Source organism: Theropithecus gelada, chromosome 6, assembly GCF_003255815.1.
Source record: "Theropithecus gelada isolate Dixy chromosome 6, Tgel_1.0, whole genome shotgun sequence".
Classification (NCBI taxonomy): Eukaryota; Metazoa; Chordata; class Mammalia; order Primates; family Cercopithecidae; genus Theropithecus; species Theropithecus gelada.
Genome location: NC_037673.1, coordinates 11290806 through 11305522, shown reverse-complemented (window position 1 = coordinate 11305522; position 14717 = coordinate 11290806). Strand labels below are relative to the sequence as shown.

Here is a 14717-nt window from a genome sequence, read left to right as displayed (position 1 = left end):
ACATGCTCCGCCTAACAAATTTGAAAAGCAAGGCTCAGAAGTATCAAATTGCTTTCACATAACGTAATGTGCTTCATAAAAGAACTGAAGACAATTATAGGAATACAAACCTATCCAGAACCCAAGAAGGTAAAATGAAAATGTCTGTGTTGAAAGATGATTACATGTCCAGAGGAGCAGAAGATATGACCCAGATTGAGGAGAAAAAAGTCAATCAGCTGAAACTAGCACAGATGTTAGAATTAACAAAAAGAGGAATTAATATCGGTATAATCCACATGTGCAAAAAGTTAAAGTCATGAATGATACAAAAAAGACCCAAATGAAATTTCTAGAGATAAAGTTTGATTCATCAATGTCTGATATAAAAATACACTGGATGGGATAAATGCTTGGTTAAGCATTGCAGAAGTAAAGCTTAGTTAACTTGAAGGCACCAATAGAAACTACCCAAATTAAACACAAAAGAAAAAAAATTTAATTGCAAGAGAATCCATGAACTGTGGGACAATTCCAAGTGGCCTAAAATGCACTTAATTGGAGTCATTGAAGAAAAGGAAATAATGGAGAAGAGAAAAACAATTCATAAAGAAATAATGGCCTAAAATGTTCAGATATGATGGAATGTATAAAACCAGAGATCCAAGCTCAATAACCCAGGCATAAGAAACATGAAGAAAGCTACACAAAGCAGCATAATCATCAAATTGCCCAGTGCTTCTGGTAAAGAGAAAATCTTAAAAGCAGAGAAAAATTGAAAAGAAAAACGATACACTGAGCAGAGATTGCGCCACTGCACTGCAGCCTGAGTGACAGAGCAAGACTCCATCTCAATACAAATAAATAAATAAATAAACAAACAAACACTATATACATATAGAGAAATAAATTTAAGGGTAACTGTATTTTGTTGTTGTTGTTAGAAACAGTGCAAAGAGGAGGACGATACAGCAAAAATGTCTTCCAAAATGAGAACCAGATACATACCTTTTTAAGGTCTGTGAAGCTGGAAGACTTCTTTACCCAAAGAACTGCACCATAAGAACACCTCTAAGGTTGTTTTTTCAGAGGGAGGGAAAATAAAGCCAGATGCAAATACAGATCTACATGAACAGATGAAGAGTCTTGGAAAATCTGACTGCGTGCTGGGAAGGAAGCTTGCAAACGAGAAAGTCATCTCCCATTGTCACCCCTCCTGTGAGACAGACAAGAGGTAAAACCATGGAGAAGTCACAGCCTGAAGCAGGGATGACCAAGAGCAACGTCCGTCCTAGCAGAAGCCCCTGGTTTATGAATTCTGACTCCAACTACTGCGCTGTTTCACCATGTTCAACTTCTATAACACAGGAAAGTGGGCAGCAAATTAAAGTACTTTAGATGCTACAAAGAATGAATTTCCATCGACATGTGAGGAGTTCTGTTTGGTCTTCAAGTATTATATTTTTAAAGGTGTTGTCAACTTAAAAGTATGGGTGGGTTTGCTGTTACACAGAGAGATTTAAGATGCAATATGTTAAGAAGTCTAGAAGTGAAAAATCTTCTAGAAGTTGGATATTATGAAAAGGAATTTCCTGAAGGAAAAAAAAGCAGTAGAACTTTAAGAGAGAAGAAGTTAGATGCATAAAATACATTCAGCTGAGGTCTTATTAATTTCTTACCTGTAATACTTGATGCCCTTCAGAATATGTAAGATTAAAAGTTTAAGGTTAAATAACAGAATGCTCCCTCAGTTTCAGCGCCTTAAAGGGAATGTTAAGCTCTCATTTACAAGTGTCTTTTACTTTGATTCTCAAAATAATGTCAATATTAAAGAAAATCTGCACCTATGGAAAAGAGCGAGGATGTTTTTAATGCATATAGGGGACACACCAGATTCTACTTTTTAAAGACCTTATGCAAGAGTGTCCTGGGATAGCAAGTAAATAAAATCTTATTTTCTGGAAAGATATATTCCTGCAACCTTCTGAGTTTAAATTCTCCAAAACTGACTCCTAAGCTATTTTTCAGCATGAGAAAGCATTCTTTTCTTGTTTCTTATCCCCAAAACATAACTGTTTAGATAATGTATTTTTTAAAAGGTATTAAATGTGAGATTGTAAAAATTTTTCTTGCCGTTTCTTATTAAAATACATGATTTGCTCTGGTTATTCTTATTTTTTAAAAAAATTAAGTGTATGGAAAAAGAAAACATAAGTACTAAAATATGGTACCAAAGCCCTGTTGTTGGAACAGCTGAGATTTTTGAAGTTCTGATTGAATCATTCATTAAAGTTTTTGACAGTGGATTTGAGGCCATTTTGTAGAAGCATTTTTCATTGGTTCAATTGTCTGTTTTTAAGGCGATATATCAAATATCTCAAAGGTTATGTACTTTGTAATGAGGCTGTATGGAGTTGGTGTCATTGTCATTCTGCTGGAATGCAAAGTTATGAAGAGTGTGGGTTATAAAGCATTATTTACCTCAGTCTACAATATATAAGTAATATGAAGAAAACAGTATACACTATAGAGTTGGCCAAGTAGGGAATAAACACAATACTCCAAAAGATAATTAAAAACTGAACTTTTTTCTAATTAAATGCTCTACTTGTGGTGTGAGGAGTATCACTATCTGTCGGGTGCTGACCGTCTGCCAAAGATAGCACAGGATAATTTTTCATGACAGTGTCTCCTTTAATCCTCATTTCCATCTTATTAAATAAGTATTTAAGTCTGTTTTACAAATGATGAAACTGATACTTACATGAATTAACTTACTCAAAGTTGCATGGCCAGTGGGCCCCAAGCCCGTCTAACCTTCGAATCCTGGTTTTATTGCACATTTCTCAAATTTGACATCTTGGAAAATCATATTTTTCCCCCTCAGCTGTCCTATCATTTTGGTCTGAATTTCACCTGTCATGTAGACGATTGAATTGATCTTGTGCATGGGTTTCTTTCAGGAATTACAGTTTGAAAGGCTGACCCGAGAGCTGGAGGCTGAACGGCAGATCGTAGCCAGCCAGCTGGAGCGATGCAAGCTCGGATCCGAGACCGGCAGCATGAGCAGCATCAGGTACCAGCGCGGCTCTGTTCATTGTCTGTGCTTTGAGTTGCCACTGCAAGTAAATTGTGCTGTTTCTCTGCTTTCCAACCCGGTGGTGGAATTGGAACATTCAGTCAAATGTTGGAAAGAAATTGTAACTGACCTGATTTAAGATGTTCCAAAGGTGTCCAAAATGTCCTGATTTGTACTCGAAACTCTTTTAACAAAATTAATGCCTGCCCTGAATGCAAATTATACGTAATTTTACACAAAGGAAGGCTTTGTATTCAGCCAGCTTGCTGGAAATCAGGAGATGCCAAGTCACAGTCTCCCAGTGTGGGTCTGTTTTTTTTTTTTTTTTTCTAAATGATCCAGAGTTCCAGGTTCCTGAAATAAAAGTGAGAACATTCTGGTGGAACCAGTCTTGTTTTTGCTAATACATAATGCTAAGTTACAAAATTGTGCCTTGAAGATAAACCACGTGTGCAGTTCCCCATGTGTAAAAATATTTACTCATTCATAAACATAAATGATTATTCAGTTAGTGATTAGTTTGAGATAATGAAATATATGTTTTTAAAACCTATAACTTTTTAGCCACTTGACCACAAAATAAATTATCCTCCTTAGAACCAGGCTTTCATATATGAAAATGTAAGTGTATGTGTGCATGTGTGTGTGAAAGAGATATAAGGCTTAACTTCCATTTCTCAAAAACACTCTCATTCGATGGTGTGTGTTTGGCACTCTACTGCATTTTTAGGGAGGAAATCAAAGCTGCTATGGCAAATAAACTCCAACACTGCAGAACTTAGCACAATAATAGTTTGTTTCTCTCTAAAGTAGCGGACTGAGGCTGCTACTTCTCCATATAGTGACTAATGCCCTCTTTCTAACTTGATGACCTTGCCATCCCCTATGGCTCTATCCTGAATTGCATTGTCAATTCCATCACTGCACTCAGAGTCCTTAGTGAATATCATTCACATGACCTCTCATCGATGGAAGCGGGTCAGGGTCCTGGGGTCAGCAGCCACTCTGCAGAAGCAGGAACATGAGTTTGTTGGACTCTTAGCCACCTGCTGTCACAAAAGAATAAAAATATCTTTGTATTCATTGCTCCAAAATACTTTATCTTTGTAAGAGTATAACTTTGTAATTGGAGCATTTTGTATTGGAGTCACATACTATTAAACTTTTAACATTGCTTAGTTTTTTTTTTTTTTTCTTTAAGTAGAAAACACTGCACTCTCTGTTGTTAAGCAGGGTTAACCACATGGATGGAATATTATTTTCCATTATAAAACCTTGTCTAGGATATGTGGAAGCATCTGCCTCTGCATCCAAATGTATATGTTGCTGCAAATAAGTACATCGTGGTGTTTTAAACTCATCGCAGACTTGCCTTAAACATCCAGACCAACCAAAGCAGGATGGATAATGAAAACGAAAAGTAAACTGTGTTCACTTGAAGTTGGTTTTATAAGTTGGACTCATTGAAGATGGTGAATTTAGGGAGAGAGAAAAATAATAATTTTAAGTGTATTTTTGCTTTACTACATCTAATTTTATACATATGAAGAGCTTGCTGTTAAAGCTGAACATCTCCTGAAAAGCTAAGCCTGCCAGATTTTATAGGTCCATACGCACCATTGAACTGATACCGAGTTTGCTTTGAAGCCTCTTGTTTCACTATTGGTCTGTTTTCCTTTTCAATTCGTGTTCCTAATCTTTCTGCGTGACATTTTTCCATGTTGTACACCTTGTACGTGGTTTCACCCAACCCCAGCCCCTGATAGGAACAGGTCTAGGGAACTATGTAGTAACCTGTGCATCAATTTCCAATTCCTGATTGGATCGTAAATGGACCTGACCAGACTGTGAGTATCAGGGCTGTTTCTCTGGAGGATGTGAAATAAGCAACCCAAAATCTGTGACATAAAATAATGAGTGCTTGGTGATGGTGGCCATAGTGGCTTGTGTGCTAGTGGAGGACTCTGTGGTAACAGTGAGCCTCCCAACGGAGAAGCCAATGGCCCTGAAAGTCAATGAAAGCAATATAGTTTTCATTAGGCCGGCTGCCTAATGTATGTTTCATGTATGTTGCATTCACGAAATTACCTGATACCTTCTTAAAAACTGTCCTCTTTCCTCATTTGATTTGATTCATCTCAAGTTGGTTTCATTTATTACATCCAAAGTGTCTTGAATAAAATACGTCAGTTAATTCCAAGGTAGACAGAAAAATGATACCATGACAACTTTTGATTCTGTACACTGTGTCTTGTATGTCTAGCTCACAGCTTATGATATATCATCAACAAATCTGTCTTAAATCTGTGCTAAATAATAGTGTTGAGTGAAGGTGACACTGCCTAATTATTTCCCTTTGCCATATACAATATCAGCCTTCATCAAGCTTAATTATTTTGTATTTTGAAAATCTCTAATGTATGAATCTGCATTTGTATAATACAAGCAATTTACTGGTACTTCTCTGGAGAACAGCTGATGCATAGCAAAACTTCCACTGTTTGTTTGTCATAACCTACTTGTTTACTTGGCTTCAGAAATGCAGCTTTAGGAATTCAGGTTTTCTTAAAGGTGATAGACTACCCTAGTTAGCACATCAAAAGGGATATTTAAACAAAAATAGAGTATCAACAATTTTTTTTAAAAGAGGGCTATTTTAAAAGTCTGCTAATTTTGGTGTTGATTCATACCTCTTAATGATACTAGGGAGTGAGTAAAAGAGTTTCTTAGGGGAAATGAAACAAAATCAAGTCACAATTACCAGACGTATTTTTATATAACAGGTAGAAATGACTAATAAATATACTTGGGTTTTACTCTGACTTTAATAATGGTAGGAATTGTGCCATCTGATTCCCAAGATCTCTCTCTCTCTTTTTTTTTTTTTTTTTGAGATGGAGTCTCGCTCTGTTGCTCAGGCTGGAGTGCAACTGTGGCACGATCTTGGCTTACCACAACCTCCCCTTCCTGGGTTCAAGGGATTCTCCTGCCTCAGCCTCCCGAGTAGCTGGGATTACAGACGCGCACCACCACACTCAGCTAATTTTTAAAAATATTTTTGGTAGAGACGGGGTTTCACCATGTTGGCCAGGCTGGTCTCGAACTCCTGACCTCAAGCGATCACCTGCCTTGACCCCCCAAAAGTGCTGCACGCGGCCAAAGATCCCTTTCCAGGTAGTCACATCAACATTTCAACTTTTTTAAAAAAAGTATTAGTATGCATTTGTAATACAAGTCAACCTCCTAACAGTCCATCCAGTAGTACAGGAGGGTGCTAGGAGTTTGGGGGACAGACAATCTGGAGATCTTTGTTGTTGCAGCGGATCAGTCTCTGCATCCACCTCTCTAGGTTATAACTCCCTGCAAATGGGAACATTGTGTTCTCTTAATCTCTTACAGACTTTCCTAAACATCCACATGCATATCATAGTTTCCAGAATTCAGACCATTTAGTGATTGTCTAAGGGTTCTGAGTCATCTGGAAAGAAGTTATTGGTGCTTTTTATTACAGCTAAAAGTTTACCTTGTACCTTATCTCATTTCTGTCTTGGCTTTTTCACCCCAAACCTATTTTCAGATCAAAAAGCTGTTAGATTCTTCATCTTTCCTATAAGCAGAGATTTTGGTTTCATATTTTCTCCGTGATTCCCAAGAACTATGCAGAGCTGAGGCAGGAACGTTATACACATGTTGCTTTTTTATGTAGGGTCATGATCAAGTCCTGCTTTATTTAAGATGATAATCAAATCCCTCTTGGTAGTAGCCACCCCAAACCTCTGGCCAGTACAAAGATCTGGCTCATGCCCAGCCCAAGGCCCATTCCTGAGGTTCTAGGCCTGTCAATGAGGTGTTATCTGGCAGCTTAATGAGCCATCCAGTCCTTATCCAGATTGAGGCCCCTGCCTGGAGACCTGCCTGAGTCCCTGCCCTTGTCATACTCTCTGTTAACCCTGTAACAGCATTCAGACTCATCCCTCTGTCTGTATTCAGCCCAAGTCCATCCTCTACATGGTGTGAGATAGATCTGCAGGATACATAAACCAGAACCATATCTGTGAAGGATCCTTCCTTCCTTCTGCAGTTCTTTGAATGCATGATGATTTCTCATCTCAGAGCCTATGATGCTTTCTTCCTAGAATATCCTCCCTCTTTAGCATGGTTACCTCTGCCTATGGATCCAGTGACCCAGCTCAGGGCTCATGTCCTTCTGAACGTCTTCTTGCTCAGCGCAGGCTGGACTGTTTCTCTTCTTCGGCAGTGGTTGTAACTTCACAAAGTGTTGGAGAAGGGTTGGGGCTAACACTCCATTGACTTTTCCGTAAGTGCTCTGCCCAAGGATATTTTAACCTTCAGTCAGAGAATGGGTGGAGATTTCTCCAAGTGTTGATAAAAATTTAAGGGCACCTAAATAGATGCCTATTCATATTCCTTGATTTCCATAGGCATCAGTAACATAATGGTAGAGAAATGGAATTCGCATCACAGTTGGATCCCTCTTATGAGCATCTCCTAAAGGGGACTTGAGTCTGGAAAGATTTATGATTGACAATCAGGGTAATTTATGACAATAGCAACAATCATGAAGACTGTGACCAACAGTTAGACCTATCTATGGACTGCTTCTAAATGAGACATAATTCTTAGAACACTTAGAACATTACGATGAGAATGATGATGATTTATGACAATAATAACAATTATAAAGAGTGAGGACAACAGTTCCTGAGTTTTTCCTGCAGGCTAGCACTCTTTGAAGAATTGTACATGTTGCCTCATTTCATGCTCATGTTAACCCTTTCAGTTAAGTGTCATCATCGTCTCCACTTTGTCAATGAGGAAGCCACGGCAGAGCAAGACGGGAAGAATGGGTCCCTTTGAGGACGTGGAGGAGTCTGGCAATGTGGGCCACATTGAACAAAGCAGATGGAGGCTGCAAGGGACAGGGGAATCAGACCCAGCGTCAGGGTGACCATCCCTGCAGATGGCCTCTGCAGCTGGCTCACTGGTAGTCTCAGGGCTTTGCTGAGGTGACTTCTCTAGCAGAGCTGACACTGGGCATCCCATACAGGGAGGGAGCTCTACTTGTCAGTTGTCCAGCAGTGAGGATGTGGACTGTAGCCCAAGGACAGCAGAGCACAGCTCCCACTGAAGGAGAGAGATGGTGACAACAGCAAGCTGCAGAGAAGCAAGTGGCAGTTCTGATTACATGCACTGTGCCCTTGCGCACCCTCAGCCACTCCTGGAAGGCACTGATGGAGAGAAGGATCTCAGGAGGCTGGGCAGGCAGACAGGATATCATAGCATGGATTCTTGGGGTGCTCTGACCTTTGCGATTCCTCCAGGTAAGACCTGGCTGTAGAAGATAGAACAACAACCATGTTGTTATTCAGGGGATCACAGTTGAAAGCATCGTGCTAAATTCATTTTATGTGGTATAAGTGGAGAGCATAGAATATTGGACTGAAATGGACTTGAGCAGTGGAGACATTTATTGTCTCAGCCTTAGTTAACATGAAGCCTGAAGGTAGACAGGGTTCTTTTCTTTAGGTGTCTCAATGGTGCCATGACCCTAAGTCAACCTCTCTGTGAGTCCCCAAGCATTCACCTGATGGTTGTAAGGTGCCACGATCTCACTTGTGAGCATGCAGAGCTGGAAAGGAGGGAAGGGACTTACCTCCTATCTCTGTGTCTCCCACAATCCCCCCCCCACACATGTATAAATATATACACATATACATATAGAGCTATATAGTATATTATATAATTAGTGATATATAATATGAAAATATATGAAAAATGTTTCCCAGAGAGCCTCACATGGCCAGCCATACCCTGGGGGATCTTGTAAATTCCAGACTCGTCTGCCATGGTTTTGCACAATGATGCCCAAACCAAATCACACATTTGGTAGCCAGAAAATGGGGTGGTAGTGGTGCTAGTGTAGAACCTAACAGCTCCCAATTATGTGTTACCTTTTTAGTCTACACAACCACTTGCAAGGTAAGTATTCTCACATCACATAGATGAGGAAACAGGCTTAGATGTTAAATAACTTCACCAATGCCGCAAGTGCATAGCTGGGATCGAGACCTCAGTCACAGGTTCCAAACTCCATGTTCTTCCACTCTAAGCTATAGGTTGACCCTGATCCTGACCACCTGGGCCCCGCCCAGCACCTGTGTATACCTCACAGGTATATTTATTTATATATATATATATATATATATATATATATATATATATATATATATACCTGTGAATAATATATTCTCACGGGCCAGTGGCTTATGCCTGTGATCTCAGCACTTTGGGAGACCAACACAGGTGGATTGCTTCAGCCCAGGAGGTCGAGACTAGCCTGAGCAACATGGTGAAACTCCATCGCTACAAAAAAAAATACAAAATATTAGCCTTGAGTGGTGATGCTCTCCTGTAGTTTCAGCTATACTGGAGGCTAAGTTGGGAAGATCGCTTGAGTCCAAGAGGTCAAGGCTGCAGTGAGCTAAGATTGTGCCACCGCTGCACTCCAGCCTGGGTGACAGAGTGAGACCTTGTCACACACATACACACACACACACACACACACACTTGTTTCTCACAGACAAACTATTGCCATTATCTGCATCTGCATTTAGGGAAATGTCTCTTTCCCTTGACTGTGAGCCCTTTCTGGACGTGACCTTGACATGTTCATTCCTGTATCCCCTGTACCAAGATGGTACCTGCCATGGAACTTTTCCTCAGTAAATGCTTATTAATTGACAAAATGATAACTGAATATTTCCAAAATGTAGTCTTGAGATTTGTACCATTTTCAATTAAACATTGTTTCTGAAAGTAACCAACTTCACTATGGATTTCCAGATTTATGGATTTCAGTCACCTCCCCCTTTGTTAATTATTGAAATAATTCCTCTGTCTTTTTTTGGAAATCACCTCTTAATATTTTTGCCAATGAACAGCAACCTGTGCCCTTCCTAAAGAAAATGAACTGTTCTTTGGAATTTTCAGCTAGGCTAGTACCATCCTGGATTATCAGGAGATTCCAAATGTGTATGTCTGTTCAGTTACTCCCTCATTCCCATCATGGTTTCAAGGATTATTAGCTGGAAAAAAATTCATTGCTGCTTGAGGTAGGCAGAATTCTAAGGTGTCCAGCAAGGTTCCCATCATCACTTGGTTTTCGCAGACTGCATAATCCCAGGAATGTAAATATGAAGGGGCCTCACTCTCCTAATTGGGTTATTTTAATAGCACGGTTGACTTTAAGAAAGTAGATTATCTGGGTGGGTCTGACTTAATCACACAAACTCTTTAAATCTGGGTCTGGAGGTCAGCGACAAAGAAATTCCATTCGAAGCTAGAGAGTTTTGACACGAGATAAATTTTCTGGTGCTGACTTTGAAGATGGAGGGGCTTTGTGGGCTAGCAGTGCAGATGGCATCTACATGCTGAGGAGGATCCTGAACTCACAGCCTACAAGAAAACCAGAACCTCAGTCCGATGGCCCAAAGAATTGAATTCAGACAGTAACTTGCATGAACTTGAAAGGGGATGATTCCCCAGAACGTGCAGAAGAGAAAGTAGCCCTGTAGAAATTTTGACGATAGCCTTGTAAAACTGAACAGAGTACCCTGCCAAGTCTGACTTGACAAAACTTATAAAACTGTTAGCTAAAACAATGAATGTTGCTGTTGGTGATTGGTTATGCAATGACAGAAAAGTAATACAATGCTTTGTAATCGATCATGTTAGATATATATTACAAAAAGCTGAATTATAAAAGTTTTTGAGAGAAAATAAATTTTATTCTGTGACTATATTTATTCCCTTCAAAAGCTTAATATATATACCCTATTTTATTTTTCAAGCATATATGCATGCATTTATACTCAAAAGCTAATCTGTAGCTTTGATTCTGAGAAGTGGAAGAATTTGAATCTGGAGTGGAGTGATGGTTTACTATAGAATAAGGACAACTAAATAAAGCAATCATCTTTAGCCTCACCATTCTTATTACATAGATTCACAAGATGTTGATTGTTAGCTACACCTAAAAAGATAAAACATAATAAATATTAACAGTTGCTTGCTCCACATAAGGAATTGCTTTCCTTCCTTCCCACCTTTGAACTAGTGAACTTTTTGCAAAGACGTTTCCACCAAAGTCTGCCATAACTTGGAGATTAGGGTGCAAAAGGAATACATGTTATAAATACTATCAAAGGCCATTCTCCTTATTAGCTAAATTTCAAGAGCCCAAATGCCAACAGTTCTATAACTAGAGTCTAAAAATCTTTTCCACATATGCAAAAATGTCAAACTTATTTTAGGGAAGATGCTGATTTCCAGTTAATATATTAATAGTTAACAGTATTTAGTGAACAAACAGAAGCCGGTGGTCATATGCATTTTGTAAGAATGAAATTTATTTCTTCAAAAGTGTGATTAGTGTGAATTTTCATGAGAAAATAAATAATATAGGAATGTAATTGTTTCACAAAGTAAGACATTTTGTAGTTTCATCTTCTGCAGGATGCAATATTGAAATAATTCGATTTATTTGTTTTAATAAATAATTTGCCAAAATATTTATTTTTGAAACCAGACATATATTGAAGAATCTGCTTTTTACTGTTTACCAACCATAGCCATAGGAATTTATATCCTTACCACAGTGAGTACACATTTGCCAGCTGGAAAAAATACAGTTAGATTGCTTTTGGATCATTTTTTTGGAAATTTTTTATTAAATATAATTTCTGTTTTAAAGTTAGGGAGTAACTGTTAGTTTCCATGCTAGGAAAAGAACATTTCTCATGAGGCTGAATTATTACTGCTCCAATAAAGTTATACTGATTTAGTTAAACAAGACAATTAGCTTATTGAATTGTCATTCAGAATTAACATTGCAGTGGTCATTTCCAAAGTCTTTGAGAATGTCTGCTTCACTGCAAAACCAGAAGAACAAATTAGAGGGACTGTAGACATATTTTGGAGACTTCTCAGCATTGCCAATTTTGTTTTTTTCCAAAAGTTTTTCTGTCTTTGTTTTCTTCCAATTTAAATTCCAAAGCAGAACCTTCCCTCACAAATATTCCTAATTCAAAAGTCTGCTTATGAATCATTGTTCTTCTTGTCATAACCCCTTTATTCTTTCACATTATTTGTTGTTTTATTTTATTTTAATTCTAACCTCATGTAGTTTGCCTTTTAATGCTGAAATTATTCCTCTAAGATTCCCTCTTATAGTTTTTCCTTTTTCCGCCCAAAGCAGGAGGGATATTCTAAAATACTTTCTGGATCCTCAAGATTCATCTCCATGCTTCCCAAGCACCACATTTCTGGTCAGATTTTCATTCTCTTTCTCCTCCCAAATAGCAGGAGCATTTATAGCCATTGCTCCTTTAACAGGGAAGCTCTTATTCCTCTAAACTTCTCTTTTTTTGTAGTCATCAGCCCTCTGAGCCTTTCTCATCTAGCCAAGAGTCCAAGGTCACTCTACTGAGCCATTTCCATATAGTACCCCAGCTTTCTTTGATCTCCTAATCCTGAAGCAAAATGTACGAACTGGATTAAAGCTGCTGCCTCCTATACTAGACTTTGCTGAGCCTTGTCAACTGCTAGAACTCGGTACCTATTTCTCCTCCATTTCCTTGGCTAGTCTATAAGTAATTTCTCCAGGACGGGGACGACAAGCATATGCCAAAACAGTGGCCAGCACATAGCAACTGTTCAACCAGTGCAGAGTGAATAAATGAATGAACAAACCAATGAAAATACAGTAATTTTATTACTGTTCTTATCTCATTGGCATTGTTTTGGCAAAATCACCAGTCTTATTAATCTTAAGTATTTCTATCTTTATATGTTCCAGAGTACATATTATCTATTGTGTTATTCATTTTTCTATATATCATATAAATTTATATGTAATATATATTTAGATGTATTTTATACATATAATTTATTTATACAATACATTAAATAGTATATATTATTCTGACCTTGCTAGATCACAATATTACATTTTGATATTCATTGTAGTTAATTTTCATGAAAATATCTACTTGTTAATGTGGTATCTTGGATTCCAGGGCCAGATGGCTTGATGTCCTCCGAATGTGGAACTATAGTTGACTTAGTCTCATACTTTCACTCTGATCTTAAGAAAAGAATGATAGTAGTTCTAACAATAGTAATGACAGTAATAATTTTAATAATAACAATTTCAGTGTTTATTGAGCAGTTTCCCTAGGCCAGGCACAAAATTAAATGGGTTGGATAGATTATGCCATGTCATCCTCATGAACCCTTTACGTCTTATTGTTTTTTGTTGCTATTTTTTTGTTTGTTTGTTTGTTTGTTTTTTGAGATGGAGTCTCCCTCTGTCGCCCAGGCTGGAGTGCAGTGGCCAGATCTCAGCTCACTGCAAGCTCTGCCTCCTGGATTTACGCCATTCTCCTGCCTCAGCCTCGCGAGTAGCTGGGACTACAGGCACCCGCCACCTCGCCTGGCTAATTTTTTGTATTTTTTTAGTAGAGACGGGGTTTCACCGTGTTAGCCAGGATGGTCTTGATCTTCTGACCTCGTGATCCGCCCGCCTCGGCCTCCCAAAGTGCTGGGATTACAAGCTTGAGCCACCGCGCCCGGCCAGGTCTTATTGTTTTTATTTTGTAGATAAGAACATTGAGATACAGAGAAAAAGAATCACTTTCTACAAATTCAATGGTGTCTAGACATTGATTTCTGAATCTAGGCATCTGTACTCCCCAAGTACATGCATTAAAATGTCACACCACAAGACTGCCATTCAGTCTAACACAGTATCTTGAATTGTGTTGTAAATAACCATCTAAATGTGTCTCGTCTGTTTTCACCCTAGGGATGCAAACATTCTTGAACTGATATTCTGCTTCTTTTCCTTTCCATATACTGTAGTGATTATAGTTGTTTTGAGATTCCTCATCAAAATATGTTTCTCAGATTTATTTTTATGCAAATTAAGAGGATAAAAGTATGTGTTATCATTAGTATAAATACCTTCATATTAACTCTTGCAAATTGCCAGTTGACAAATTATACTAATATTCTTGTCTATAAAATACCAATCATCATATTAAGCATAAGATTGTTCTAAATTTATTTGAGAATAATAAAATAGTCAGCTGTTTTAAGAATTTGATGTGGGGCCTTAGAAAGGTTGAATACTTTATGGTTATAATTATTTGATGTATTTCTTATATCAATTACTGTATCTTAATGCTTTCATATCCATTTTGAAGTGTGCTTTCTTCCTAAATGTCATCTTACTTCAAAAAGTTAGTATTAATTTTACATCTAAAAACAATCAGTATAACAAATTTTATTTGGAAGAATTGCAGTATAAACAGATGTTTTACAAAAACTAACTCTAATGAATTTTGAAATTTAATATTCTGAACAGTAGAGAACTGGAAATCTTTATGAATTTATTTAGAGTTGAAAATTCCTTATATTTTCTCTTATTCTTAGAGCTTTTTCAAACTCGTAGATCCAAAACATGGAGTTTCTAATTCCATAAATGATAGCTAAATCTCATTGTTGTGTGGTTTTTTTTTTTTGTTTTTTTGTTTTTTTGTTTTTTTGTTTTTTTTTGAGACGGAGTCTCGCTCTGTCG

The 14717-nt window shown here is 37.9% G+C and overlaps 1 protein-coding gene across 6 annotated transcripts in view; it reads left to right on the top strand.

Moving 5' to 3' along the window:
• CTNND2 (catenin delta 2) overlaps positions 1 to 14717 on the top strand; it is a 928994-nt gene that overhangs the window by 336019 nt on the left and 578258 nt on the right. For all 6 annotated transcript variants that reach the window (XM_025387612.1, XM_025387608.1, XM_025387606.1 and 3 more), the window contains one exon: positions 2943 to 3055. Coding sequence is in view for 5 of the 6 variants with exons in the window: in XM_025387608.1 (XP_025243393.1) it covers positions 2943 to 3055 (113 nt within the window). In the remaining variant the exon portion in view is untranslated. The remainder of the gene's footprint in view (positions 1 to 2942; positions 3056 to 14717) is intronic.